The sequence below is a fragment of the Nyctereutes procyonoides genome, unplaced genomic scaffold (genome assembly GCF_905146905.1).
Source record: "Nyctereutes procyonoides isolate TBG_1078 unplaced genomic scaffold, NYPRO_anot_genome, whole genome shotgun sequence".
In the NCBI taxonomy this organism is placed as follows: domain Eukaryota; kingdom Metazoa; phylum Chordata; class Mammalia; order Carnivora; family Canidae; genus Nyctereutes; species Nyctereutes procyonoides.
Window position 1 is genome coordinate 9432398 of NW_026575135.1, and position 27046 is coordinate 9459443.

The 27046-nt window shown below is 44.3% G+C and overlaps 1 protein-coding gene and 1 non-coding gene across 7 annotated transcripts in view; both read right to left on the reverse strand.

Annotated features, from left to right (window-relative positions):
- PALM2AKAP2 (PALM2 and AKAP2 fusion) overlaps positions 1–27046 on the reverse strand; it is a 335810-nt gene that overhangs the window by 238466 nt on the left and 70298 nt on the right. For all 6 annotated transcript variants that reach the window (XM_055301737.1, XM_055301734.1, XM_055301736.1 and 3 more), the window contains exon 3: positions 15247–15377. In XM_055301737.1, the coding sequence (XP_055157712.1) occupies positions 15247–15377 (131 nt within the window). The remainder of the gene's footprint in view (positions 1–15246; positions 15378–27046) is intronic.
- Positions 10004–10110, reverse strand: LOC129495345 (U6 spliceosomal RNA). Its single transcript, XR_008661504.1, has one exon. It is a non-coding gene; the product is annotated as a U6 spliceosomal RNA (small nuclear RNA).

The following is a 27046-nucleotide window of genomic DNA, read 5'->3' on the forward strand; positions in this document are numbered from 1 at the left end:
TCTCTGCCATGTGGGTCCTAGCAGAACTTCTCAGATCCTCTGTGGTCAGGGACGGGGGTTTCACCCCAACCCCTCACACACCAAAACTAGCACCTGGCTCAGGACACATGCCACTCACCATGGGAGTGTGACAACACCCAAACTGGTCTGTGTGGTTAGACGGGTCCACTGATCACCCCCCTGGTGGCCACGGCAATGTCAAATTGCTATTAAAGTTTTCAAACATTTTACTGGAAATTTCCGTCCTTATCTTGTCGTAGACTGGTAATAAACAGGTGTCTGACAAGTAGCAGCCCATGGCCCATACTTTGAACACCACTGGGTTTAGCCCTCTTCCTCTAACAAGGCAAGTCTTCTAAAGATCTGAGCAGGGCATCATTCGGAAAACCTAAATGATTTTTTTCTTTTTAGAGATTTACCTATTTAGTTGAGAGAGAGAGAGAGAGAGAGAGAGAGCATGAGTGGGAGAGGCAGAGGGAGAGGATCTCAAGCAGATTCTTCACTGAGTGCAGAGCCCGATGTGGGGCTTCATCTCAAAACCATGATGAGATCCTGGCCTGAGCAGAAACCAAGAGTCGGACATTTAACCAACTACATCATCCAGGTGCCCTGATTTTTTTTTTTAAATAAACAAATAGAAAGCACAAGGTATCTTTTCTTTCTTTTTTCTTTTAGGTAACCTGCTGAGATAACAACTCCTGTCCCCCACCCTTTCAACGAGGTCTGCCCCCCAGCTGTTCTGGATTCTTCTCAAATCCATCTATCATATTGTCCTACTTCTCCTGCCCTTGGAGTTGTTCTTCATCATCCTCACTGCACCTGAGCCAGCCCGGAATTCCTGCTGAGGGCCTCAGGGTAACAGACAGGAACTGATCACAGAGTAGGAGGGAACCCAAGAGGCAAGGGGCGGACAGCTGCCCTGGGGACAGAAGCTGCTTCTCACGCTTGTAAGGCAGCAGCCACTCCACTTTCAGGGCTGTGCTCCCAGCCCCCCTTCCCTCCACTGCCCTGGACCCGTCAGTGGTGAGGGCTGGTGCTTCCAAGTCACTGCTGGACTCATATGGCCGGTGGCAGCTGACCTCTGAAACAGCCGCTAAGTTTAGGGGTGTGGCATCCCTCTCAGCTATTTCTGAAAGTGAAGGGGGGGGTCTGGTAAAATCAAACAATTGGGATCATTTACATATGATACATTGTCACATCACTATTTTTTTTAAGATTTTACTTTTTTTATTCAAAAAAAGGCAGAGATACAGGGAGAAGCAGGCTCCCTTCAGGGAGCTCAAAGCAGGACTCGATCCCTGGACTCTGGAATCACCACCTGAGCCAAAGGCAGACACTCAACCATTGAGCCATCCAGGCGCTCCACCCTTCGTTTTTATAATAAAATCTAGAATCTATTGGGTACCAAGTCCTAGATCCTTCTAAGCACTCTGCATATATTAATTTAACCACCACCACTACTCAAGAAAGTTCATCTCGGGCAGCTCAGCAGTTTGAAACTGCCTTCAGCCCAGGGCCTGATCCTGGGGACCCAGGATCGAGTCCCACGTCAGGCTCCCTGCATGGAACCTGCTTCTCCCTCTGCCTGTGTCTCTGCCTCTCTCTCTCTCTCTCTCTCTCTCTCTCTCTCTTGCTGTGTATGTATGTGTGTGTGTCTCATGAATAAATAAATGAAAAGTCTTAAAAAAAAAGAAAGTTCACCTCATTATTATTATCTTGTTTTTGTAGAAGAGGAAACTGAAATAGAGAGAAGCTAGAGGAACTTGCCTAAGATTTCACAGGTGGCAAGTGGAGTCCCTGGACTTGAACCCAGCAAGTGTAATGCTGATACTGTCTCTACATGCAAATGTTGGTTTTGAATCTCATGACAGTCTTATGGATGATCTAAGGCTGATGCAGATCATTTAACTTGAAAACTACTTATTGAGCAACCCACTAGGCATTGTGCAGTATTCTAGGCATTTGGGATACATGCAGAGGATGTAGTGTGTTGAATGGCGGCCCCCAGAGGATATGTCTATCCACCCTAACCCCTGGGACCTATGAATGTGACCTTATTTGAAAACAAAAGGGTCACTGTGTATGCAATTAATTGAAAGATTTTTGAGATGAGCTCATCTGATATAATCTGGATGGACCCTAATTCCAAAGACAAGTGTCCTTATAAGAGACGGAAGAGGAGAAAACATAGGGAGAAGCAAAGATTGTATGAGGCAGAGGCAGGGACTGGAGGGAGGCAAGCCACAAGGCAAGGCTCACCGAGAGCCTCCAGAAGCTGGAAGAGGCAAGAAAGGATCCTCCCCTAGGACTTTTGGACAGAGAACAGTCCTGCAAACACCTTGATTTTGGACTTCTGGCCTTTAGAACTATGAGCAAATACGTTTCTGTTGTCTTAAGCCACTGAGTTTGTGGTAACTTGTTATAGCAGCCTCAGAAAACTAATACAAGGGTAACCAATTAAGTCCTTGTTCTCATAGAATTTACATCCTAGCTAAGAACCAACAGAATGGAATGGAATGGAATGGAATGGAATGGAATGGAATGGAATGGAATGGAATGGAATGGAATGGAAAAACACTTATCTAACAGCTGAAAAGCATCTCTTCTCAAACCTTCTCTGGGAAGTCTTACCTGCACTTCCTATTCTGAGTGTGAGCTACCCCTCCCCTTATATACTCCTCTAGAACTTCCATGACTAGACCTTTCCCACCATTATATGATTGATTGATGGTTCCCATGTATAATTCTGTGTTCCCCAGCTACCTATAAAAAGTTTCATGTCCATCTCGTCCAGACTTACCCGAGATCATGTAAGAATAGGGGAGACTGGAAATATCATGATGACCAACAAGAAGGAGGTATATGGAGGCCAAAAAGAGACAGGGCCACTGCACATGTTTGTATAGCTTGTTTCTGCCCAAGGAGGGAGTTGAGGAAGCAAAGCAGGCTGGAATCTACCCAGTGGTCTTTCCAAGTGGTGGCCCATTGCCATCAAGAAGTAGAGTCTAATGAAATGTTGCCATTTGCAACAATGTGGATGGAACTAGTGGGTATTATGCTAAGTGAAATAAGTCAGCCAGGGAGAGACAAATGCCATATGATTTCACTCTTATGTGGAATTTAAGAAAAACAGATGAACACAGGGAAAGCAAGGAAAAATAAAATAAGATGAAAATAGAGAGAGGGGCCAATCATAAGAGATGCTGAACTCTAGAAACAAACTGAGGGTTGCTGGAGGGGAGGTGGGGGGCAGGGAAAATTGGGTGATGGGCACTTGATGTAAGGAGCACTGGGTGTGATATGCAAATGATAAATCACTAAATTCTACCCCTGAAACTAATAATATGCTATACGTTAACTAAATTGAATTTAAATAAAAAACATTAAAAAAGAAAGTCTTCTATCTTCATGAAAGATGTTAGTTGAATGATGCTCTCTTTAAAAAAATAAAAAATAGAAAATAGGGTAATTTTCCTCTCCTTGAGTCTGAGCTGACTTTGGTGGCTCAGGTGAAACCAATAAGATACAACAGAGGCGATGCTATGAGACTTCCGAGGGGCCAAGACAGAAGTCTTGCAGCTTCCAGCTGGGTCCCTTGCAATGCTTGTGCTCCAGACACTCTCCCTTGGGGTGCCCCCTGTCAGAATCCAGCTGCTGTGTACTGAGGAGGCCAAGCCTGTGGAGGGGCCTTGGACATTAGTCCCAGACGTTGAGTCACTCTAGCTCAGGCCCTGGACATGCAAGTGAAGAAGTGTCCAGGTGATTTCAGCATGCAGCAATTCAAGTCCCCCAGCCAGTTGCGCCATCCCAGCTGTGGCCCCACACATTGTGGATCAGAGACAAGTCATCCCTACTGTTCTCTGCTCAAATTCCTTACTTCGAATCCAAGAGGACAAATAAACAAAGAGCAGAAGCGGACCTATAAATACAGAAACCAAACTGACACTTGCCAGAGAGGGGTTGGGCGGGGAGATGGGACAAATGGGTGAAGGAGCATAGGAGACACAGGCTTGGATCCAGTATTGGAAAGACTAAGTCATGAAAATAAAAGGCACAGCACAGGGAACATAGTCCATGGCACTGTCATAGGACGGCGTGGTGACAGATGGTAGCTACACATGAGGTGAGCAGATCGTAAGGTATAGAGAAGTTGAATCACTATGTTGCACCCCTGAAACCAATATAACATGTGTGTCAACTATATTTCAGAAAAAAAAAAAGAATCCATGAGCGCAATAAACCTGAATTATTCATTTTGCAAATATAACTGCACATGTGCCCCAGATGGACTAAAAATAGTTTCTCAAAAAAGGGACAGGAATGAGGATGTAGGCAAATCCCTCGCAATAGCTGTGCCCCAACCTATCTCACCTATTACTGTACCCCTTCCCTCTCCCCTGGCCTGACCCTCCCACAGCTGCTGTGTACATCCTGGGTAAGAGAGTCAAAGAATCCTTGGTGGCAGAAGTTGCTTTCAGGGTGGGAGAAAGAAGGGGGATGTTTCCTCTAATGTCCTGGCATGAGCTTGCTAGGGAACTGGAATCCTAGAACGGGAGTGGGTCTGTGCACTTATCTCCCATCTGCTGCAGTGGGAGCTCCAGCTTGGAGGTGAGGGAAGGAGAAACTAGCATGGCTGGCGGGGGCAGGACTTGCTGTGACAAGTCTCCAGTGGCTGCAGGTCCCTCCAAACTCTTCTCTGGGGCCTCAGCAGTGAAAAGAGGGGGAAACATGATAGAGGCATGCTTAGGAGATTGACTTGCTCCAGGCCCCTGGCGATGCAGTGTCAAACCAGCCTGCCCACATATGCCTGCTTCCTGCCCGGGTCAGAGCCTGCCTGCCTCCCCATGGCCACCAGACCACAGCCACCAGACTCCACTGCAGGACTCTGTGTTGTAAGATCATAGACTGTCCTTGCTGAAAAGGATCCAAGAGACCATCCACTGCCTTCACAATGCACAATAGTGAAAACCGTGGAGAAAAATATCAACAGGACACTTGATGCCTTTGTTCCACCAAGAATATAGAGCAGTTACAAGTGACCATCTTACCAGCAAGAGGGCAGAAAAATGCTATTTTCAGAGGGGATACTTTTGGTAGAGGGGAGACCTGAGGCAGGGCATTCGTAGGCCAAAAAGCCTGGGGCCGGTTGCCAAGAAAGTTGACTTTGCACAATTTCTTCAATTATAGCAACTGTTCTAGGGGCTGCAAAATGCAAGCATTTCCCAAATGTGGCTCCTATGTGATCTCAGTGTATGAGGAAAAGTCTCCCATTATTTTTGTAATTATGGATACTTTAAACACGGTTTACCTGACCAATAATGAGGTAATTACAATGGAGCCCACAAAACCCAAATAAGGCAAGATGGCTTGGGATCTCACAGTAGGCTCTTGGAAGTAGGCGCTCCCACCACTAGCCACTAAGACACACGCGGGTGATGGGGACGTGCTGAATGCACCAGGAGAGTGTGTCCTCCCTGACCTGTCCCAGCTTCCAGAGCTGACCACAGATCATAAGCATTCATATTTCAGAGTCTGTGAAGAGGGACTTTTCTATATGGTCCCAGAGAGCAAGGACCAGAGAACCCATGGAAATTGCAGGGAACATAACTTTCACCCCAAAGGAGGATCCTTTGTAATAGGGGAAGTTGTTCCCATGTGGACGTGGGTGTTACTTTTGAGGAAGTGAGTTCCCTGTCACTTTCAGCCCCATTGATTCCCACTCACTGGGTTCATTGCAAATCCAAGTGTCAGACGGCAGTGGATCCAGATTACACCTCAGTTAGGTACACTCTAAGATTCTATGGTTTTATGAGCTGTCATAAAAATCACTGCCTTTGCAAAATCAGTGCAGCATTGGATGTGAAAAGAAATATTTTTTTAAAAAAAGCAATCATGTCTTTTTAACTCAGAACTGACTTCCACGGTTCAGTGCTTGAGAGAAGCCTTACACGACAAGCACTTGAAACACTTATGTCATTCTGCACTGAAAATCATTAATGTCATCTTCATAAATCTTTTCCCCCAGTTTTATTGAGAAATTATTGACATATGTCACCGTATGGGCTTCAAGTGTACAGCAGGATGGTTTGATTTACATATATTGTGAAATGATCACTATAATAGGTTCAGCTAACATCCGCCTTCTCATACAATAAAAAGAAAAGACAGAAGAAAAAAGGAAAAATACTTCTCCTCGTGATGAGAACTCTCAGGATCTACTCTAACAACTTCCCTATATATCCTACTGCAGGATGCTACAGGCATCCTGTTGTGCACTATGTGTAGTCATTTAGTTATTTAATAGTTATTTAGTTACAATCACAAATTTTGCCTTTTGGCCACCTTCCACTGTCCCCTTCCTCCTCACCCTCCACCTCTGGTAACCACAAGCCCAATCTCTTTTCCGATGAGTTTTTTGTTTCATCTGTTTATCTGGGCTTTTGTTTTATCTGTTTTTTTGTTTGGTTGGTTGTTTCTTTAAGATTCCACATATAAGTGAGAGCATACAGTATTTGTCTTTCTCTGACTTATTTCACTTAGCATAATGTCTTCACAAGGTCTATGTTGTCCCCAGTGGTAAGATTTCTACATTTTTTTTTATGGCTGAAGAACATTCCATCATGGAATAATATTCCATGTATGTATATCCCATCTTCTTTATCCATTCATCCACTGATGGACGCTTAGGTTATTTCCATGTCTTGGCTAGTGTAAGTAGTGCTGCTATTTATAACACAGGGATGCAGATATCTTTTTTTAAGAAGGGGGGAGAGAGAGAGTGCGTGTGTGCACGTGCATATGTGCATAAAGTGGGGGGGGATAGGAGCAGAGGGAGAGGAAGAGAATCTTAAGTAGCCTGCATGCCAAACATGGAGCCCAACTTGGGGCTCAATCTCACAGCCCCAAGATCATGACTTGAGCCAAAATCAAGAGTCAGACACTTAACCGACTGAGCCACCCAGCACCCCGGTGCAGATATCTTTTTGAGTTAATGTTTTCATTTCCTTTGGATATATTCCCAGAGGTGGAATTACGGATCATTTGGTTCTATTTTTAATTTTCTAAGGAACCTCCGTACCACTTTCTACCGATTTACAATCCCACCAATAGTGCTCATACGTTCCCTTTCCCCAATATCTATGCTGGCATGTCTCTCTTGTCTTTTTGCCACATAAGTCTTTTTAGGGTTCTGTGTTCTTTTTTTTTTAATTTTTTTTCTGTGTTCTTTTTTAATTAAGATTTATTTATTTATTCATGAGAGACACAGAGAGAGGCAGAGATACAGGCAGAGGGAGAAGCAGGCTCCATGCAGGGAGCCTGATGTGGGACTTGATCCCAGGTCTCCAGGATCATGCCCCGGGCTGAAGACAGGCACTAAACTGCTGAGCCACCCAGGGATCCCAGGGTTCAGTGTTCTGAAGCTACTTGATAGAGTGATTTTATCTCAGTATCAACACCTGTAATTCCAGGCTTTAGCATAGTGGTTGTCAGCTGGAGGACATTTAGCAATGCTTGGAGAGATTTTTAATTGTCATGTTGGGGGTGGAAGGATGCTGCTAGCATCTCCCGGTAGAGGCCAGGGATTCTGCTCATACGTGGGACAGCCCAAATGTCAATAGTGCTGCTATTGAGAAACCCTGTTCCAGAAGGATAGAGGAGGGAAGAACCACAGAAGCACTACTCTTACTTACTGACAACCTACTGTACTTGGCAGTTCACAAAAGCACATGATCTGTACACACGACGACAACTCTTCCAGATGGGCACTGCTATTGCCAGGGAACAGGTGTCAAGGGCAGTTACATCATGTCTAAGATCAAACAACTTGCAAATACAAGTCAGACTCTAAGGTCCAGGTTCCTCACCTGACTTTAGGCTCCTGCTGGGAGCCTTCTACATAATTACACACTGTTTGGAGCAGAGACTCAGGCTATATAGAGCCGAGAGAGTGCACGCAGGAGCAAAGGGCTTCAGAAAGAGACAATGAGGGAAAATATCAGTGAAGGTGACAAAACATGTAACTCTGGGAAATGAACAAGGGGTAGTGGAAGGGGAGGTGGGCAGGGGATTGGGGTGACTGGGTGATGGGCACTGAGGGGGGCACTCGGCGGGATGAGCACTGGGTGTTATGCTATATGTTGGCAAATTGAACTCCAATAAAAAAAATAAAAATAAAATTAAAAAAAAAAAAGAAAGAAAAAGAAAGAGACAAAGGAACCACCGCTAAAATGGAGCCTGTACTTCTGGAGAGAACCTGAAGGGGCGGCCTCCTGAACCACATGACCACTCTCCATGGATCCCAGCCCAACTGCTCTGGGGTCCCGGCACGTTGGCTACCCTGCTTCCTGAGGAGACTCTGGGGTCTGAGGAGGAAGGAGCATCTGCCTAGATCAGGAGGTGAACTCACTTACTGTGATTTTACTGAATCTCACCTGTCTCAAAAACTGTGAACTTAACTTTTGTTCAGATTTTTGAGAACGTGCTTTGGAGTTAGATCCCAGCTTAAATACTCGTTTTTCACTCTTGTTGTTGTTTTTAAAGTAAGCTGTATACCCAGTGTGGGGCTTGAACTCATGACCCTGAGATTAAGAGTCACATGCTCTATCTACCGACTGAGCCAGCCAAGTGTCCCTCACTTTTTGACTTACTAATGGGGTCATTTGGGGCAACAAGTTACTTTATCTTCTAAGCCTCAGTTCTCCCACCTGTGTTATGGGCATCATCGTCATCACCACTACTTCATGGGAGTATTATGAGGATCAAAACCAGAAAATCAATGAATTAAGTGGAGGCCAAAAAGCTAGGGACTCCCAGAAGAGAGTAAGAGACCAATGAGTATTAGATGAATGGCGATGCCACTATATCACTACATGTTTTTTTTTAATTTTATTTATTTATTCATGAGAGAGAGAGAGAAGCAGAGATACAGACAGAGGGAGAAGCAGGCTCTATGCAGGGAGCCTGATGCGGGACTTGATCCCAGGACCCCAGGATCACGCCCTGGGCCAAAGGCAGGCGCTAAACCGCTGAGCCACCCAGGGATCCCACTACATGGTTTATAGTATAACGTAGTTTCGTTATGGTGAAACAAAGAATGGGAAGGAGGACAGGGCTGGATTGCCAGATGCAGCTGTGGAGGGTGGGAGTGCACAGATGTGGACTACCCATGTGAGTGCTCTGTACCCGGCTGCGGAAGAACAGTGCTTCATGGAATCAAAAATAGCAATGAATCCCAAGCAAGTGTCCTTTGTGATTCCAGTGAACATTTCTGTGGTTGCCTTTTCTAGAACAGTTATTTGTGGATGGCTGTCATCTTGTCGGTTGCCAAAATCCCACCATATAACACACACATGCTTCTGCCTAATGCCTCCAGTCTTCTGCTTTGAGCCTCTTAAGAATGTGGAAAACTAAGTGAATTCTAGTATCCATCAGAGGCCAACAGAAGCGCTCCAAGAATCTTAATCCAGAAGCAGAAATGAGCTGGTCCACTTGCTTCCTGAACTTTCTTTTTAAAAAGTTGTAAAGCCCCTCCCTAGGTTGGCAGCTGGGACTTTGATATTTTTTCAATCAATATTTTATGGGACATATTTTAGCGCTGACAGCTGATCAGATGAATTAGTCATTGCCGGGATGAGTCATGGGGCTTTGGTCTCCTGAGAACTTCACCTCTTTCCCTAGTTCTGGCCTGTCTCTAAAAGCACTTCCTTCTACAGCAGGAGCATTTCTCTGCACAGGTATATTTGCTCAGAAAAGGCATCTCTAGTCAACCTCCTAAATTAGAGACTCTCAGAATACCAGAGCTGGAAGATCAAGACTCTGAAAAGATGAGGAAACTGAGACCAGAGAGAGTGAGAGCCTTGCTCAGAGTCACACAGCAAGATAACAGCAGAGCTAGATAATCTACTACTCCTTGAAGTTTCTCAACTTCACTGGGGTAATTCCAAGGGGGGGCGGGGGAGCAAATTTCTGCCCTATTTCTCACTAAGCAAAGAAAGCTAAGAACTCTATATTTCAGAGCATCATGAATTTGTGTGTCATCCTTGCGCAGGGGCCATGCTAATCTTCTCTGTATCATTCCACTTCTAGCATATGTGCTGCCGGAGCGAGCACTAGAGTGCTGTTTCCAACATGTGAATAAAATCTGATGAAATTAGAGAATTATTAAGTGGGAAAATCAGAGGGCAAGCAGCAAGACTTGTTGACTGGAGCAGATGTGAAATACACAAGGCTAGGGTGGGCCTTATTGCCAGAAGTCTCCAAGAGTATAAATGCGAGGCCCACATGTGGTCCCTGCGACCCACTGCACACAGTGACAACATTGACAGCGGTTGACAATGGGCCCAAGCCAGAAAAAAAATCCTTTGAGCTTTCTCAGTACGGCACTCCAGTAGGAAATAAACAGAAAGAAGCTGCGACACTTGAATTTTTTTTTTTTAAAGAAGGAAATCTTTGTACACATTTTGCTTTCAACAATTCTGACCATATTTAGCCCCTTTTACTTTTGGTTTCTAGAGAGCCAAGAATATAATCAATAGGCTGGGCTCTCCTGACACTGCCCAGGGAAAAGTTGTACAAAAGAACGACCATCTGTTTATCCACAGCAGTGACCAGTCCTTTCCTTCCTTTCTCCCAGATAGAATCACTGCAGTGCTATAGTGCTCTTAATTACTTTCTATTTGTGGGCTATTCTTTTTCCCATTTACAGCAATCTTTTTTGAACCTGACTGTGATTTGCACAGATTATCTGGAGCACTCTTTAAAAAAACCATAAATTCCAGGGCTTCTCACCTGGGTCACTGAATCCAAATTTCCTGGAATAAGTCCTGGGAATGAATATATATATATATATATATATTTCTTTTTTTTTTAAGCTTCCCCAGTGATTCTAATGCCCAGCACTTAATAGTCTAGTTCATTCATTCCTCTCTCCCTTCCTCCCTCCCTCTGTCCTCTTCCCTCCCTCCTTATGGGCTGCCCTCAAAATCCAAGCACCACATATAACAGTCTTGGAAGAGAGACAACATTCTTAGTTCCAAACAACCACCAATTTACAAATAACACTTTGGTTAAAAAAAAAAAAAACATGTCTGTAAACCTGGAACTTACTGTAGGACTACTGGCACTATTAAAGAATTTTAGACTCAGAAATGGAAAGATGGTTATGTTCTTTCTTCCTGAAGATATCTAGGGAAAGAAACATGTTTAAGTGCAAAGTCTCATGCTTTATGTGAAGTCTTTATTATATTCAGAATGGCCCAGACACAAAGAATTAAGACATGGCCTAAATCCTACAGACACTGAAGTTCCAAGTTAGGCTGCTAATATCTTTTCTTTTTCCAAATGAAATGACACAGATTTCCCTTAACCTTTCCTTGTATGCATCCTCCCTGCTTTTTTATTTCTATTGATTTCTATTCTCTACTGTTCCTGCAGGTTTTTCAAGCTACTCTTGGTTCACCAGCAAGGGCTATAATACCTTCAGGGCACAACTGTACTCATATACTTTATGGTTTGAAAACAGTTTGCATTGCTCTCTCTTCTTTTTTATTTTTTAGATTTTTTTTTTTTTTTTTTTTTTTTAGAGAGAGAGAGAGCGCGAGGAGGGAGGGGTGGGACAGAAGGAGAGGGAGAGAGGATCTTAAGCAGGATCCACACTATGTGCAGAGCCTGACACAAGGCTCGATCTCAGGACCCTGTGATCATGACCTGGGCCGAAATCAAGAGCCGGATGCTTCAGCAACTGAGCCACCCGTGTGCCCTATGCATCTCTCTTTAGGGGAATCTAATTTACTGCACAGGAGTGACTTAGATTAGTGGACCCAAATCTAAAGATCTAGAGATTGATATTCTGCTTCAAACAAAGCAAGTCACCTTTAGAATTCCTTTATTTTGTGGTTCTTCTGCATTTGATCTGTAGCCAATTTCCGGGATTCCTACCACAGGAAGATCAGATTCTGATTTTGATCTCAAAGTCACTCCAGTTTCCTCTCATTCTCTTCTCTCTGTCCTCCTGAAACCCCAAGTTGTGTTAGGTCATCTTCCTCCTCGTGAGTTCGTTTTTCTAGACTTTCTCTATTGCTTGCAGTTTTCAATGGAATTAGTCACACTTCTGGAAGTGTGAATTATTAGACCCATTCTTACCCTTCCCTGAATCTGTGCCCTTTGCCACACAATTCCAAGGTTCCCTCAAATAAAGCTTGACTGTCTCCCCGCCTTGGTCTGGGGCGGGGGCGCGGGGGCTGGCTTGCTATGGCCAATGCCTTCTGGGCAGTTCTGTCTCTGCTCAGTCTTCTTGCTCCCCTGCCATGGCCATAAAAGGAAACATTAGTGCAGGGGGAAGGAAGCTCAGACTCGTCCAACCTATCTATGCCTTGGAGTCACTTGGCTGAGCTCAGCCAAAGTGAGCAGAGCCGGGAAGGCCCGTCCGTCCACATAGCTTGTAAGACTGCAGGAGGCCCGTGCTTCCAAGGAGCCTGTAGGGCGTGTTCAAGCTGTAGGACTGTGAGACAGAACCAAACCATGCCTAAGGAAAGCGGCTCAGGTGGCTCAGAGTCCTTTAAGGGAAGAGGCAGGGCAGCTCCCTTCTTCCCTTGGCACTGGAACCTAAAGATGCTAACCGGTCCAGCAGAGGAGCTGTGAGTAAAATGAGGAGAAGCAGAAACTGAATTCCGGGATAGGAAGAAACCTCTCCCTCCGGGGGTCCTGAGGAGGAAATGATGCCCACCAGCAGCCCTGCTCCTACAGAAAAGCAGCTCCAGGGAACATAGCTCATCCCCCAGCAAATGGCCAATGTCCAGCAGGACCATGATTGTGGCAGAAGGAAATGCCCTCCGAATCTAGACCCAATCACCCGCATCCCTACCCTTTTAGGCTGCTAGGATTTCTTTCCTCCTGGCTTGGCTATCTGTCTCTTTAGTGGGATCCAAGAGGTTGGTCTGCATACATCAGTGACCTCTTTATTCTGTTGACTCAAAAGATAAAAAGAGATCGTCCTTATTTTTCTGAATATGGTGACGCCCACATGAACAATAAAGTAGCCCTAACTCTTCTACCTCATTCCCATGGTCAATGTAGTCAAAACTGTCCATGATTTAAGATTGTCTCTCCATGTGATGGTTCATCCCACAAGTAAGGGTTACCACCGTGAGGCCAGAGTAACGGTAAACGTGTACACAAGCCAGAGCAAAACTGCCCATTTGGTAGAAAGATCATGTTTTCTAATGCCATTTAAAAAAAAGAAGAAGAAGAATAGGTCAGAGAGCTAATTTGATCCTATTTTCTAAATCCTTGCTGTCTTCCATCTATAATACCCATGGGATGAAATGAATGAACGTGTGAGGCTCAGCGAGAAAAGATACTCAGGGTTTGAAAAAATGACTTGAAACAACATTTTCTGCCCATCTATACACTGCCTCCCTTCCCATCCAAAGTGGTGAACACTGTGCTCAAGCCACTTGGCTCCTAGGATTTTTGCCAGGTTAGCCTGGAGAATAATCTTCCAGGCTTCCTCTGCCCAGCAGAGCTCCCCTGATATGTGGTGTACCCCTCCCCAATTTTTCATCCAACAAATAGTTGTGGAGCTTTCTGCTTTGCACCAGATCTGTCTGTCGTGATCATGTAAAAGTAGTAAGAAAGAGACTGGAAAATGATGGACCTTTTAACAAGAGTAAAGACAAAGTGATGCTGCTGTATGATATCAACCATCACTACAGCCGAAAGCACCAGGGACTTGCCCCCTTGGAGACTTCCTATAAAACCACTTCTCCCAGTGGCCTTTTCCTCCTCCACTTACGGCCAACATTTTCAATAATCCTTGGCCCCCTCATCTTGTCTAAGACGCGGTCAGCTGAGCCATTTGGGAGGAGAGGAATCTAGAGGCTCAGGACTCATGACTTCATCCTGGCCCCTTCCCTTTCTACCTTCTGGGCTTCTGATGGGAAGACCTTTCCCACTTTCTAGAAGTTCTTGTCCTCACGAGCTTGATGCTATTATTTCCAGGACTAAGATTTTCTTCTTCTAATGATATATAGAGATCTATCTATCCAAAGGGGCTGGTAATAGTTTAGCTTTTACCCACGCGTGCTAAAAAAAAGTGTGTGTGTGCATATACACATGTATGTGTATATTCACATACATGTATATGTGTATGTCTATGCACAGATGCACAGATGCACATCACATACAAACTTTTTCTTAGCTAGTTTCCCCCACAAGCAAAACTTAGCTAAGCTGCTCTTGAGAACTTTAAGGGACATTAGGGTCTAAGCAAATAGGGACTCAGGCCTTCAGGGCTCACGGCCAATTCGTTTTTCCCTCCAGTGACACTACTGGAGTCCCCAGGGACTCACACAGTCCTCATTCACGCCTGGGTCTGAAGGCTGGTAGTGAGGTAGCTCTTACCCTTTATATTCTAAAAGAGCTTGCACCTCAGGCGAAAGAGATGAGGCTCTCGAGGCTGACATTTGAGGCGGGGTTTGGTGGAATGGGGCGGAGCAGGAGATTTGGTTCTAAGGCATCTCTGATCACCACCTTCCACCCTCATCCCAGATCTCTGGCTAGGTGTCCTGGGACTTGGGACCTGGGATGATGACAGTTTGCAAGTGCAAACCTATATTTTTGCTCCTATGTGAGCCTGGCCACGGGCAGGTCACTTGTCTCCCAGGTGGAAGTGTTCAGAACCCGGGGGAAAACCATAAAGGAACCCAACTCACCCTCTGAGCCGGCCAAACAGACACTACAAAGCAAGGTTCTAGAGCGCAGGCACCTAACTCACGGTGGTGCCCTCCTTATTCAGCCCTTCTATGATTCTAAGACCCCCGGCTACAGTTCAGTTTCCCCACTTCAGATTTGATCAAATGTAGGCAACAGACCCACTGTAGCAGCAAGGACAGCCAACAGCCTGACTGGTAGGAGGAGAAAGACAAAAGCTGGTGGAAGAACTCAAAAGGTGGGTGTTCAGCGAAGGGGCAAGCTGCTTCCAACAGCTCCCTGCTCCAGGAGAACGTCACTCTACCGAAGGTCAGTCCAGTACAATAATTCGTACTCAGAGTAGTAACCCGGGGTTCTCTGGAAAAGTCTATAAAGGATATCAATGTACTCTGTTTAGGAAGACAAGTCCCAAGCTCTGGGCAAAGGGGTCAGCACCGAGAAGGGTCCCCTAGAGGACAGCAGTGGTCACTTGCACTGTAAGACCCCAGCAGGGGATGGGGATGGGGGTCAGGGTGGGGGGCGCTGGGAACCACCTACCTCTGAATGTTATCTTCCAGTTGTTTGACTCTGAACTCATCCTCCTCAGACTGCCGCCTCCTGGCTTCCTCCTCTTCGGCAGTTCCAGCCGGGATACCCTGCAGCAGCCATTTTTCCCGGAGCACTTTGGACTGTGGGAATGAGGGAAGAGAACATACTAGATGATACCCTTCAGTCCACAGCATGAGCTCCGCCCCTCATCAGTGTCCACCTGGATTGCTACCTTCGCCTCCTCACTAACTTGGCTCCTGACTTCCCTCGGGCCCAGCTCCTAGAGAGCCACCAGAGGGGTTTATTTCTGCATTTTCTACTATAAAAAGCTGTTGAAAACATACAGGACAACAGAAGAAGCAATATAATGAATGCCAGTGTAACCCATCTAGCTTCACAATGATACAGTCCGCCACATTTTCCCATATTTTTTCACCAGCGCATTTTAAAAGAAATAACAAACATGGGCAGCCCCGGTGGCTCAGCAGTTTAGTGCCTGCCTTCAGCCCGGGGTGTGATCCTGGAGACCCGGGATCGAGTCCCACATTGGGCTCCCTGCATAGAGCCTGCTTCTCCCTCTGCCTGTGTCTCTGCCTCTCTCTCTGTGTGTGTCTCAAATAAATAAATAATTAAATAAATAAATAAATAAAATCTTTAAAAAAAAGTTTTTTTAAGAAATAACAAATATCATGACATTTCACCCATAACTATTTCAGTATGAATCTCTAAAACATAGAGGGCATTTTGCTGTGCAAGTACAATTCCATTATATAATTCCTTAAGATCACCCACTATCGAGTCCATCTTAAAATGCTTTATAAAAATTACGTTATGCTTCTTAGAAGCTTTTTAATAATTCCCAACCATCCTCAGCAGTGGTCTCCAAATGGTATTAAAATCATGTACCGGGCAGCCCAGGTGGCTCAGTGGTTTAGCGCCTGCCTTCAGCCCAGGCCCTAATCCTGGAGACCCAGGATCGAGTCCTATGTCGGGCTCCCTACATGGAGCCTGCTTCTCCCTCTACCTGTGTCTCTGCCTCTCTTTCTCTCTCTTTCTCTGTGTCTCTCATGAATAAATAAATAAATAAAATCTTAAAAAATTAAAATAAAAGAAATAAAATAAAAGAAAAGAAAAGAAAAGAAAAGAAAAGAAAAGAAAAGAAAATCATACACCCCATTTGCGCCACTGTACTAACATATTGTGGAGTGAAATAAAAAGGTGGGTTTTTTTTTCCCCTTTTTAGTGGGCTCCACACTAGGCGTGAAGCCCAACATGGGGCTTGAACTCTCGACCCTAAGATCAAGACCTGAGCTGAGATCAAGAGTTAGACGCTTAACTGACTGAGTCACCCAGGCACCCCCAAATAAAAAGGTTTTGAGTTTCAGGTCAATAGCTTGGAGGGAGCGATTACTGCTTTGACAAGGGAAATCAAAACAGCATAAAAGAAGGCTTGCTGAAACTCTCTAAAACAAAGAGCAAGGCAAGGAAGGCGTGAGAGGGGATTTTTTTTTTTTTTTTTTTTTGGATTTCCATTACATAGTCCCTAGATGGCAGACAGTGGCTATTGGATATTTGCAGAGGCCTGACCCTGGGCATCACAGCTGAGCATACCCTGGGCAGGTTGGGGGTCATGGGAATGGAGTACATAAGGATGCACCACCGAGTCGGCCAGAAGCAGGGCATGTGGCCAGTTTCAGCCTGGTCCCATAGGGCTATAAAGCCAGTCCACATAGAGTAAGCATGGAGTAAGCACTGGGTTTGCTGGTTGCCGGCCTCACCTAGATCAGAATCTGGTTTGACCTCATCAGACAGGCTGAGCAAGGCAAAGGAAAGGGAGCCCTTATAATGGCTAAGAGCCAGGTTACCCAATTAAACACGATTTACAGAAATGAGAGAGTGGAATCTGTCTGACATTGTGGACACAGAATTCACTCACTTCAGTTTCCTTTCTGTAGCTCTTATAAGCAACAGATAGACAATTCGAGAGGATACCATTTTTCTTGAGATTAGGAAATAAGAGCTACTTATTATGAAGCTATAAAATGAGTTACTAAAAATTACATTTAGTTATAGTAAGTTAGAATTCATTAACGGTTCTGATTCACCATCCCAACAGAGAAATCCAGCGGCCACACAGGACTATGAAGCCCCTGCTGGATGTACAGCAGCAAGTCCCAATGGCTGGAATTCCTACACTTCTGAACAGAGTTTTTGTTAGCAACACATCAGGGTGGTGTCCAGGTAGCCATGGTTCTCACTGGTGTTATTCTTGGTTTTTAATTATAACTCACTGGTGGAGGTCTGTTTGGTTACTCGGGTTACTCTTACCAGTGCATAGAGAAGCGTATTTATAGCACTTGACCTGTGGCTTTCCATTAATCAAAGATGTGAGTTTGTTCATTTGTAAGTTATTCCTGACTCTATGCTAACGTGATTGTAGGCAGGAACTACCCTCACCCCAACAGATTTAAACAGCTATACATCATTGGTAACATGGTGCCTGTGAGTGTATTTACAACTACCACTACGGATAGTGTAAAAAAAAAAAGTATTTTAAAAATCTCTAGAGCAGGGGATCCCTGGATGGCTCAGCGGTTTAGTGCCTGCCTTGGACCCAGGGCCTGATCCTGGAGATCCAGGATTGAGTCCCATGTCAGGCTTCCTGCATGGAGCCTGCTTCTCCCTCTGCCTGTGTCCCTGCCTCTCTCTCTCTCTCTCTCTCTCTCTCTCTCTCTCTGTGTGTGTGTCTCTCATGAATAAATAAATAAACTCTTTAAAAAAATAAAAATCTCTAGAGCATTGTTTAATAATATAAAATCATGTGTAGGGATCCCTGGGTGGCGCAGCGGTTTGGCGCCTGCCTTTGGCCCAGGGCGCGATCCTGGAGACCCGGGATCGAATCCCACGTCGGGCTCCCGGTGCATGGAGCCTGCTTCTCCCTCTGCCTGTGTCTCTGCCTCTCTCTCTCTCTCTGTGACTATCATAAATAAATAAAAATGTAAAAAAATATTTAAAAAAAAAATCATGTGTAAAAGCTCATGGTACAATTTGTTTACATTGGTTGCTCTTTCTTATGGGCTAAATTATGGCCCTCATCCCCCATCAATTCCTATGCTGAAGTCCTAACCCCATAATGTGCTTGTGTTTGGAAATAGGGTCTTTTAAGGTTAAATGAAGTCATTGGGATGGGCTCTAACCCAGCATAACTGGTGTCCTTAGAAGAAGTGGAGCTCAGGACACAGACACGCACAGAAAGAAAACCATGTAACGACACCAGAGGAAGACAGCCATCTCCAATCCAAGGAGAGAGGACCAGAAGAAGATAACCCTACTGCCACCTTGATGTCGGACATCTAGCCTCCAGAATGATGAGAACACAATTTCTGTTGTGTAAGCCACTGTATTTGTTACAGCAGCCCTAGCAAACTACGAATTCTCCAAAGCTCTGTCCCAGAGATGCTTCTCTCCACTGTAAAGTTAAATTGGTTTCTCTTCCTAAGTGGGCTACCAGGAAAAAAATCTGAAACCACTGTTCTCCGCTCAAAATTCCGCAGACATCACGCTCACACAGAGTGGGAGGCTGGGTCAAGCGGTGGTTAACAGCCTGAGTTCTGGAATCAGTCTTCCACTTACTAGCTGTGTGACCTCAGACAGTCTCATGGACCTCACCATGCCTCAGTTTTCTCATCTGTAAAATGGACATGACGACAGAGCCCCGTCCAGGCTTGTCCTGAGAACTGAATAAGTTCATAGGCTAAAAGTGCCGAACCCACACTTAGTTCCAGAGAAATGCTAATTATTGTTGCTCATGCTATTCCCCTGGCCTTTCCTCCCTTCATCTGAGAAAGTGCAGGTAAAATGTCACCTGGAAGCCTTCCCCCCACCAGGCGGCAGGATCCACAGGCTCTCTGCCCTGTGTCATCTAGCAGAGAACATACTCCAGTACGCTCTGGAGTATTTCACACTGTTCTCCAATTCTTTCTTTCTGTGTCTCTCCCCCTCAACACCCCCAGTTCCTCAAAGGCTGGGACTGTTCTTCATTCGCCTTTGGATTTCATTGCTGCACCTAGCCCAGTATCAGGGAATGGATGAATAAATGGGTGAACTGGAAAATCTTGACTTTCCGTCACTCTAATTACTCGGGAGAGGGTGTGTGTCACACTTCCACAGTGCTCCCTGAGCTGAAATGTTTGATACTCCCCCAGTTCAACCCAGAGAGGGTAAAAACCCTATTAGGATTTTGGGAGACAGATCTACTGGCTACCTCGGTCTTGGTGTGTGGACCCTTCTGGAAAAGCAGCCATGGCACAGACCAAGCTTTCTCTGCCCCAGCAGGGATGCTCTGCAGCTGGGGCTTCTTGAAATGTGACACCATGGCTGCTCCTGGGAATGTAGTCTCAGTTCTTCCCACTGTGCTTCCTACCACCAAGGAAAGGGTCTAGCCCCTCATTTCTGGCTGATTTAGCCCTAGCCATCCAGCAGTACTTCTGACAAAAGCAGCCTGGTGACCATGAACACCGAAAGTACATGTGCCCTTGGATCTGTCTCTTCTCTGGATAAGGCAGTGATGTCACCAAAACACCCCCAGCAGCTGGAGCCAAGAAGAGAGACTCTAACAAAACAAGACATTCACTAAAGCGTTTGGACATCACAAAAACAGAAAAGGAAAGTTGATTTTTTTTTCACTTGGCCTGAAAGTAATTCTGCTAGGGCAACCCGCCAATTCAAATACATTTACCACCAAATCCCTACCCCAGATCCCCTCCTGTTGTCTCTGAGGGCCAGCTGTGTCAGGGCCTTGTAATATAATGCACTTGCTCATTCTGATCACACACGCCCATCAAAAGCACCTGTTTCCCTATACTGTTCTGGCCCTTATTGGCTGCCTGAATGTTCCAGAGACAAGTGACAGGCAAGGCACAGCAGAAGTGAAAACTAAAAATAAAACCTTTTTTTTAAAAGATTTTATTTATTTATCCATGAGAGACACACAGAGAGAGAGAGAGAGAGACAGACAGACAGACACAGGCAGAGGGAGAAGCAGGCTCCATGCAGAGAGCCCGACGTGGGACTCGATCCCGGGTCTCCAGGATCAGGTCCTGGGCTGAAGGCGGCACTAAACTGCTGAGCCAGCCGGGCTGCCCAACCTTTCATTTTTCATGTGCAAATAACATATAGCAAAAAAAAAAAAAAAAAAAAAAAAAAAAAAAGCATCATAGCTTACAGGTATTAACTATCAAACTATCAAACTTCACATTTGTCCATTGGATGCAACTCTGAACAGTCAAGACAAGGGAGGAGCAGAGGGCTGGCAGTGGGTAAAGGGGCTCCTGAAGAGTAGGATGGAGACCCTCGGGTTCATCTGGCTCTTGCTCTACAGGTCTGTCCAGCTTTGGAAAACAAAAGGAGAACAAGGCCCTTCACATGACCGTAGGCATAAGGTTTACCAGGAAAGCTTCCTAAAGCACAGATTCCCACCCCCACCCCTAGAGATGTTGATGGGGCCTAGGAGTCTGAATGGTAATAAGCTCCCACAGTGACACTGTCAATGATGCTGCTGGTCCACGGACCACAATGTGACTAGCCCCGCATGAGAACCTGTGACTATCCAAATGCCTGGAGATGCGTAAGCTTTCCCGCTGGCTAGCCAAACACTGATCCGACAAGAAGCTCATCATCCTCACACAAACCTGTCTCTCCTCCTGATCACGATCTCTGGAGCAGTGGTGTCCCCATCCATTCCCTATGCTCCAGACACACTGCCAGGCCCTGAGGACACTGCTCTGGAAGACAGGCAAGTCCCCAGTATCACTGAGCTTTTGTCCCAATAAACAAGGATGCAAGATCATTTCAGACTGCGATACACGCATGGCAGGAGGTAGGCAGGACAGTATTTCAAACAGGGACCCGCAAAGGACATTTTATGTGGGAAAGCTGAGATCTGAGATCCGAGGCAGGGAATTTCAGGTGGGAGAGGCTGGCAAGTGTAACAGCCCAGATGTGGGACAGGGTTTAGCGCGTTTGTGAACCAGACAGAATGACAAGTGGCTGGACTACAGTGAGTGGGGGTGGGGAAGAGGCTAGCATAAGTTGGAGATGGAGAGGACGGCAGGGGCCAGATTAGGCAGGGTCCTGCAGACTTGCTAAGGAGTGTGGCATTTGTACTAAGCACCACAGAAAGAGAACAGATTGGCAGGGACAGAATTACAAAGTATGAGTGGTTGGATCCTCTTACACCATCAGGGGAGAGAAAATGTTAGCTTAAAACAGAGGAGCAGCAGAAGAAATGGAAGGTGTGAGGTGTATTTTAGAGGTACAGTCAATGTGACTTGCTGATAGCTTAGATCTGGGAGATGAGGGAAAGGGTGGGATTAAAGATGACATAGATATTTGATTTGAGAAAAGGGTGGATGGTGGTCTCAACACCTGGAAATTGGAAGGACTAGAGGAAGAACAAGCACTAGAAGAGCAAAAAACCAAAACTTCTATTCATGCCCTGAATAGAAGCGTGGACATGTGTGTGTGGAAGCGACACCCATCTAAGTGGACATGTCAGGAAAACAGCTGAATACAAGAGCCTGGAGTTCAGGGGCCATCAGGGCTGAAGACACCAATTTGGGGGTCATTGGTACATAAATGATATTTGAAGCCACGGTATTGAGTGATGATGGTGTGATGCTGATGATAATTCTTACATCTTTTAAGTGCTAATAATTCTTGCTCTTTTAAGTGCCTTACATATAAATTCACTAAACTTTCACCAAAATCCCACATGGTAGGTGCTAATGTTAAGTAATTAACCCAGGTGCACACATTTAGTAAGGCGTGGCTCTGAGATTTAAAGCCAAATGGTGCACTCTGGCTAAGATCCCCAAGAACCCTCTTTTTCTCAGATAGGATTTGCAAAACAGTCAGGCACCACTGACCCACCCCCCAACTCGGATAACCCCTCTCCAGCTTCTCTGACAGTGGGCTCCTCTCCCACTCATCCCTGGGTTCCCACAGCCAGGTGCTCTACCTTTACACGCCCACAATGGCTGACATGCAAGCTTATAGTTGGTGATAATAAGTACTTGTTGAATGAATAAATTATTGAAAAACCATGCATAAGCACTGTATTTTAGCAAATATAAAATCTCAGGCTATTAATCTTAGATTATTCATCTTAGACTATTATTAGAGATCATCCAAGCAAAATGTTTCTCCCAGCTTTACTGAGGTACAATTGACAAATAAAATTGTAAATATTTAAAGGGGGCTAACATGATTATGCAAACTTTTTATTTTTTTTTGAGGTTTATTTTTTTATTTTATTTTAATTTTTTTATTTATTTACAATAGTCACACACACACAGAGAGAGAGAGAGGCAGAGACACAGGCAGAGGGAGAAGCAGGCTCCATGCACCGGGAGCCCGATGTGGGATTCGATCCCTGGTCTCCAGGATCACGCCCTGGGCCAAAGGCAGGTGCCAAACCACTGCGCCACCCAGGGATCCCTGATTATGCAAACTTTTTAAATCTACAGGTAAGGTACCTGATGTTAGGCAACTTTTCAATGTGATCCAGGTAAGCAATGAGCACTGTCTGGGTGGTGGTCGGTGGTGAGGAATGGGCAGTGGGAGATAAGTTGGGACTAGTCAGTCTCCAAATTTTTTTCTGTTTGTAATTTTTATAAAGTCATATCCACCAATCTTTTTACTTTATATTTCTGGCTTTGATGTAATAATTACATAAAGCTTCCTCGTTCTAAGAGTATGAAAATATGTACCTGTGAGTTTGTATTTTCCTCCTGTAATCTGGCTCAAGCCACACGGCTGTGTTGGTGGATGATGTCGGGAATCGGGGAAATTCAGCCTTCTACTAGAAAATGGCTTACACACAACGTGTGGCAGTAGCTGTGTTGTGTTCTTGATCATCTGTGTTATCCCTGTTCTTCTACTTCCCTGGGATACTTCCCTTCCTCCCCACTCACTCCTGGTAAGATCTTGGTTTGGTGTTGAGTTTTGTTACATGATTTTAGTCCACAAAGAAGCCAACACAAAACTTCTGATAGAAGAAACCAAGTTGTAACTTCTACTCAAGCTCTGTTTACAGGGCCAGTGGGGACATGATGGGGAAAAGGGGGAGATGTAAAAGTTCCTTCACACTGTGTACCCTGCCTGTCTATTCAATATTTTATAATTTGAAATTGGCCTTTCACACATACTAATAACCAAGGGAAGTCTAAAATTAGTGCTAAAGCTTCACAATAGTGAGAGACACTATAACATGTTTGCAGCAAGACCCCTGGTACCTTCAGGCTGTATAGCAAATGACCTTGGTGGGTTGACAATAAATATCTCACAGGGTCACAATTCAGTCTTTAATTTTTTTTCCCACTCAATCTTCTTGAAAGAAAAGGCTGTGGTTTTTAAAATATAATGACAGTTTTCATAGCTTGGATTAGAAAAAAACTCTAGTCAGGGTTCCCTGCTCATGAATAAATCATTCAAAGGCAGCCTATGTATTGAAGATATGATATTAGCAATTTGATTCTGACAGTGCTGACTCGGTCATACAAACCTTTATAAATGTGACAGTTCCAAAGGGATTTATGTGGCAATACATACTGCATGCCTATTCTTGCTAGGGCCTTGGACTGACCAATAAAATAGACAAATCTCTGGTAATTCAACCAAGAGCGCAAAGGGAATATTAAATATAGTCTGTCTTGTATACTATAATACTTGATTTATTTTGTAAACTCACATTATCACAAGTCACATAATAAAAACAATAAAAATAAATAATTGTTTCCATGGAATAAAAAGCCAAGACAATCTTTCAATAGAGGAAAAATGATGGCTCTTGCCTTATGACAGATTATTAATACATATTATATATTAAATAGCTAGAGGGACTAAATGAGGATGGTATTGGCACAGGAGTGGCAGATTCATGGCATAAGAAGAATCCGCAAATGGTGAACTCAAGTATAAGGGAAAACTATGTATATGATAAAGAAGACATTTAAGTCAGTGAGGAAAAAGATGATTTCATCAATAAATCACATTGAGGCAACTGGCTCGCCATCAGTAAAAAGCAAAGTCTATCTTATTTTATATAGAAAAATAAATTCTAGATGCGTTAAGACTACTGAAGGATGGGAAACCTCATAGGTAAGTGTGTGAGATGTTCTTTGCAAAAACCATAACAAAGTCAGAAGCCATAAAGCAAAAGAAAGTTAGATGTAATGTCACAAATATTGCAAGGCTTTGTATGAGAATTTATTGATTTTATTTATTTATTTGAGAGAGAGAAAGAGCATGCATGAGCGGGGGCAGAGGGAGTGAGAGGCAGAAGCAGGTTCCCTGTTGAGCAGGGACCCTGACATGGGGCTTGATCCCAGGACACTGGGATCATGACCTGAACCGAAGGCAGATGCTAGACCAACTGAGCCACCCAGGTGGCCCTTTTATGAGAATTTAAAATAGCCCATATAACTAAAATCAAAAAAAGAGGTAAAGGTGAATGTATTTTGGACCTGAATGTTAATACCATTTCATTTTACTCACCAGTTGATAAGGTCTGTGAATAAGAGTCACACAGCTTAATCCATAAAAATACGCTAGAGAAAAAGCATAGAAGGATATACCTCCGTGTGAGCTTCATCTGGGTGACAAGGACACAGTTGATATTTTTTTTCTTTTATATTTTCGTGTACTTTAAAATTTGCTTTTGCAATGATTGTGCATCCCTTTCTTTTACAATCAGCAAAACTAATTCACCATTAAAATTGCTTACTGGTCCCATATGTGAGCACTTCTTGGAAATTCTTACATCATAAATATTAGGTACTAAATATAGCTAAGAATCCTGTAAAAGGAAATCTGAGATTAATTGGGCGAGGACTTCAAAGTACTTGGAGGTTTCCTAGTCACTGGAGTGTAGCAGCTCTTTCAAGATCTCATACTTGGGCCTTTCATTGCATTGCAGAATTTGTTTATTATCCATCTATAAAGTAACAATATTTTTATTATGTGGTATAGCTCACTGCATAGCCCTCCACATCACAATTACCAAGAATATTAAATAAGTATTGGGGCACCTGGGTGGCTCAGTGGTTGAGTGTCTGCCTTTGGCTCAAGTCATGATTCCAGGGTCCTGGGATCAAGCCTTGCATTGGGCTCCCTGCCAGGTGGGAGCCTGCTTCTCCCTCCCGCTTGGGCTCTCTCTCTCTCAAGTAAATAAATAAAATCCTTTAAAAAAAAAAAAAAGAAGAAGAAGAAGAAACAAAACTGTTGTCTTGCATTCTATTCATTTGCTTTGACAAGAGACCATAAATCTATCTAAATAATTCATAACTCACTGCATGAGAATAAGTGTCCATAGACGATAAGACAGTGAGAATTATATCTTCATAACTACAAAATCTAATTCTTGTGCCTTTCCATTTAACTTTGCACTAAGCATATATTATTTTTTTGAGCAGCATCTCTGGTTTTATAAATTAGTGAAATAAATATTAACTGTTGACATATTTCTTAATATTTTCTACTTCAAGGGACTACCAATAATCAATAATGTTTCCACATGGTCTAAATTTTCAGGAGTCCATGAAAGCACAACTCGAGTAAACAGACAATGATGATGGTAATTGGCATCTCTCTAAACAAATTACTCAAAATGGAAATTTTCACTTGAAGAAAACAGTGAGCTGGAGAAGACTTGGTTCTAAAGGCAGACAAGCCCAAGGGTTCAACCAAGGCTCCCTCACTTAGAGTCTCTATGTTCTTGGGCAAATCACTTGACCTCATGAGTTTGTTTCCTCACGGAGAGACAGGGAAAATAATATTTACCTTGTGGCCGTTATTGAGGGGATGTATTTAAAGTACCTGGCACATATTAGGCCCTCAAGAAAATGATGATTATCAAGGATGGACAAGGGGATGACAAGGCTGCCATGCTGCCAGGAGAAAACTGGCTGAGTCCCTACCAAGAGGTTCACAGAGGTACTATAACCTCAATGAATTTACTACCATCCAGGGGTGAGGCTGCCAAGCTCAAAACTGAATGATCACAGGGAAGATGACTCACGCTATTCAAGTTCAGTCAACAGCTAACTGATTGAAAGTAGAACATATTCTTTTCTGGTGCCTGAATGATCATACCTCTCAGGCACCACCAAAATAACTCAGTTGTTTTTTTTAGAAATAATGGACTCAGAACAAAGAGAGGCAAAGAGTCATGAAAGAAGTTTCACCTGAGCAGAGGTGAGACCTGATGACACTCCTCACCTGACCTCAGACCCCACCTCACCAGAGCATAGAAACTTGGTATCTGCCAGAGGTGGAGTCTTTCTCTGGAAAAGTACCAGATAAACCACCTTTGGGGCCTCTGAGGTTTTTTTTTGGTTTTGTTTTCATTGTTCAAGGCTAGCGATCCACCCTCGTTCTGTCTACCTGGGCTTTCCCCAAAGAGAGAAAATTACAACCCACTGGTCTCCACTTCTTAAATTACCATCACTTCCAGTCCTTTCTCTGCAGGTTATAGGAAGATTACTTAGGTGAAAGTGCTGGATGTTCCCTGAGATAGCGAATTTTACCAGAATAAACCATAAAGAACTATCTGATTCCCTTGTTTCCAAGTCTCTGAAGGAGTCTCACTGTTTCCATATGCAATAATACTAAGTCCTTTTTATTGCTATTTCTGTTAATTGGATGGATGGATGGATGGATGGATGGATGGATGGATGGATACATGGATGGATATTGTGCTGGAAATCAGCAACGAATGAGAGTCCTGGGTATCTTATTTGGCCCAGGGTAA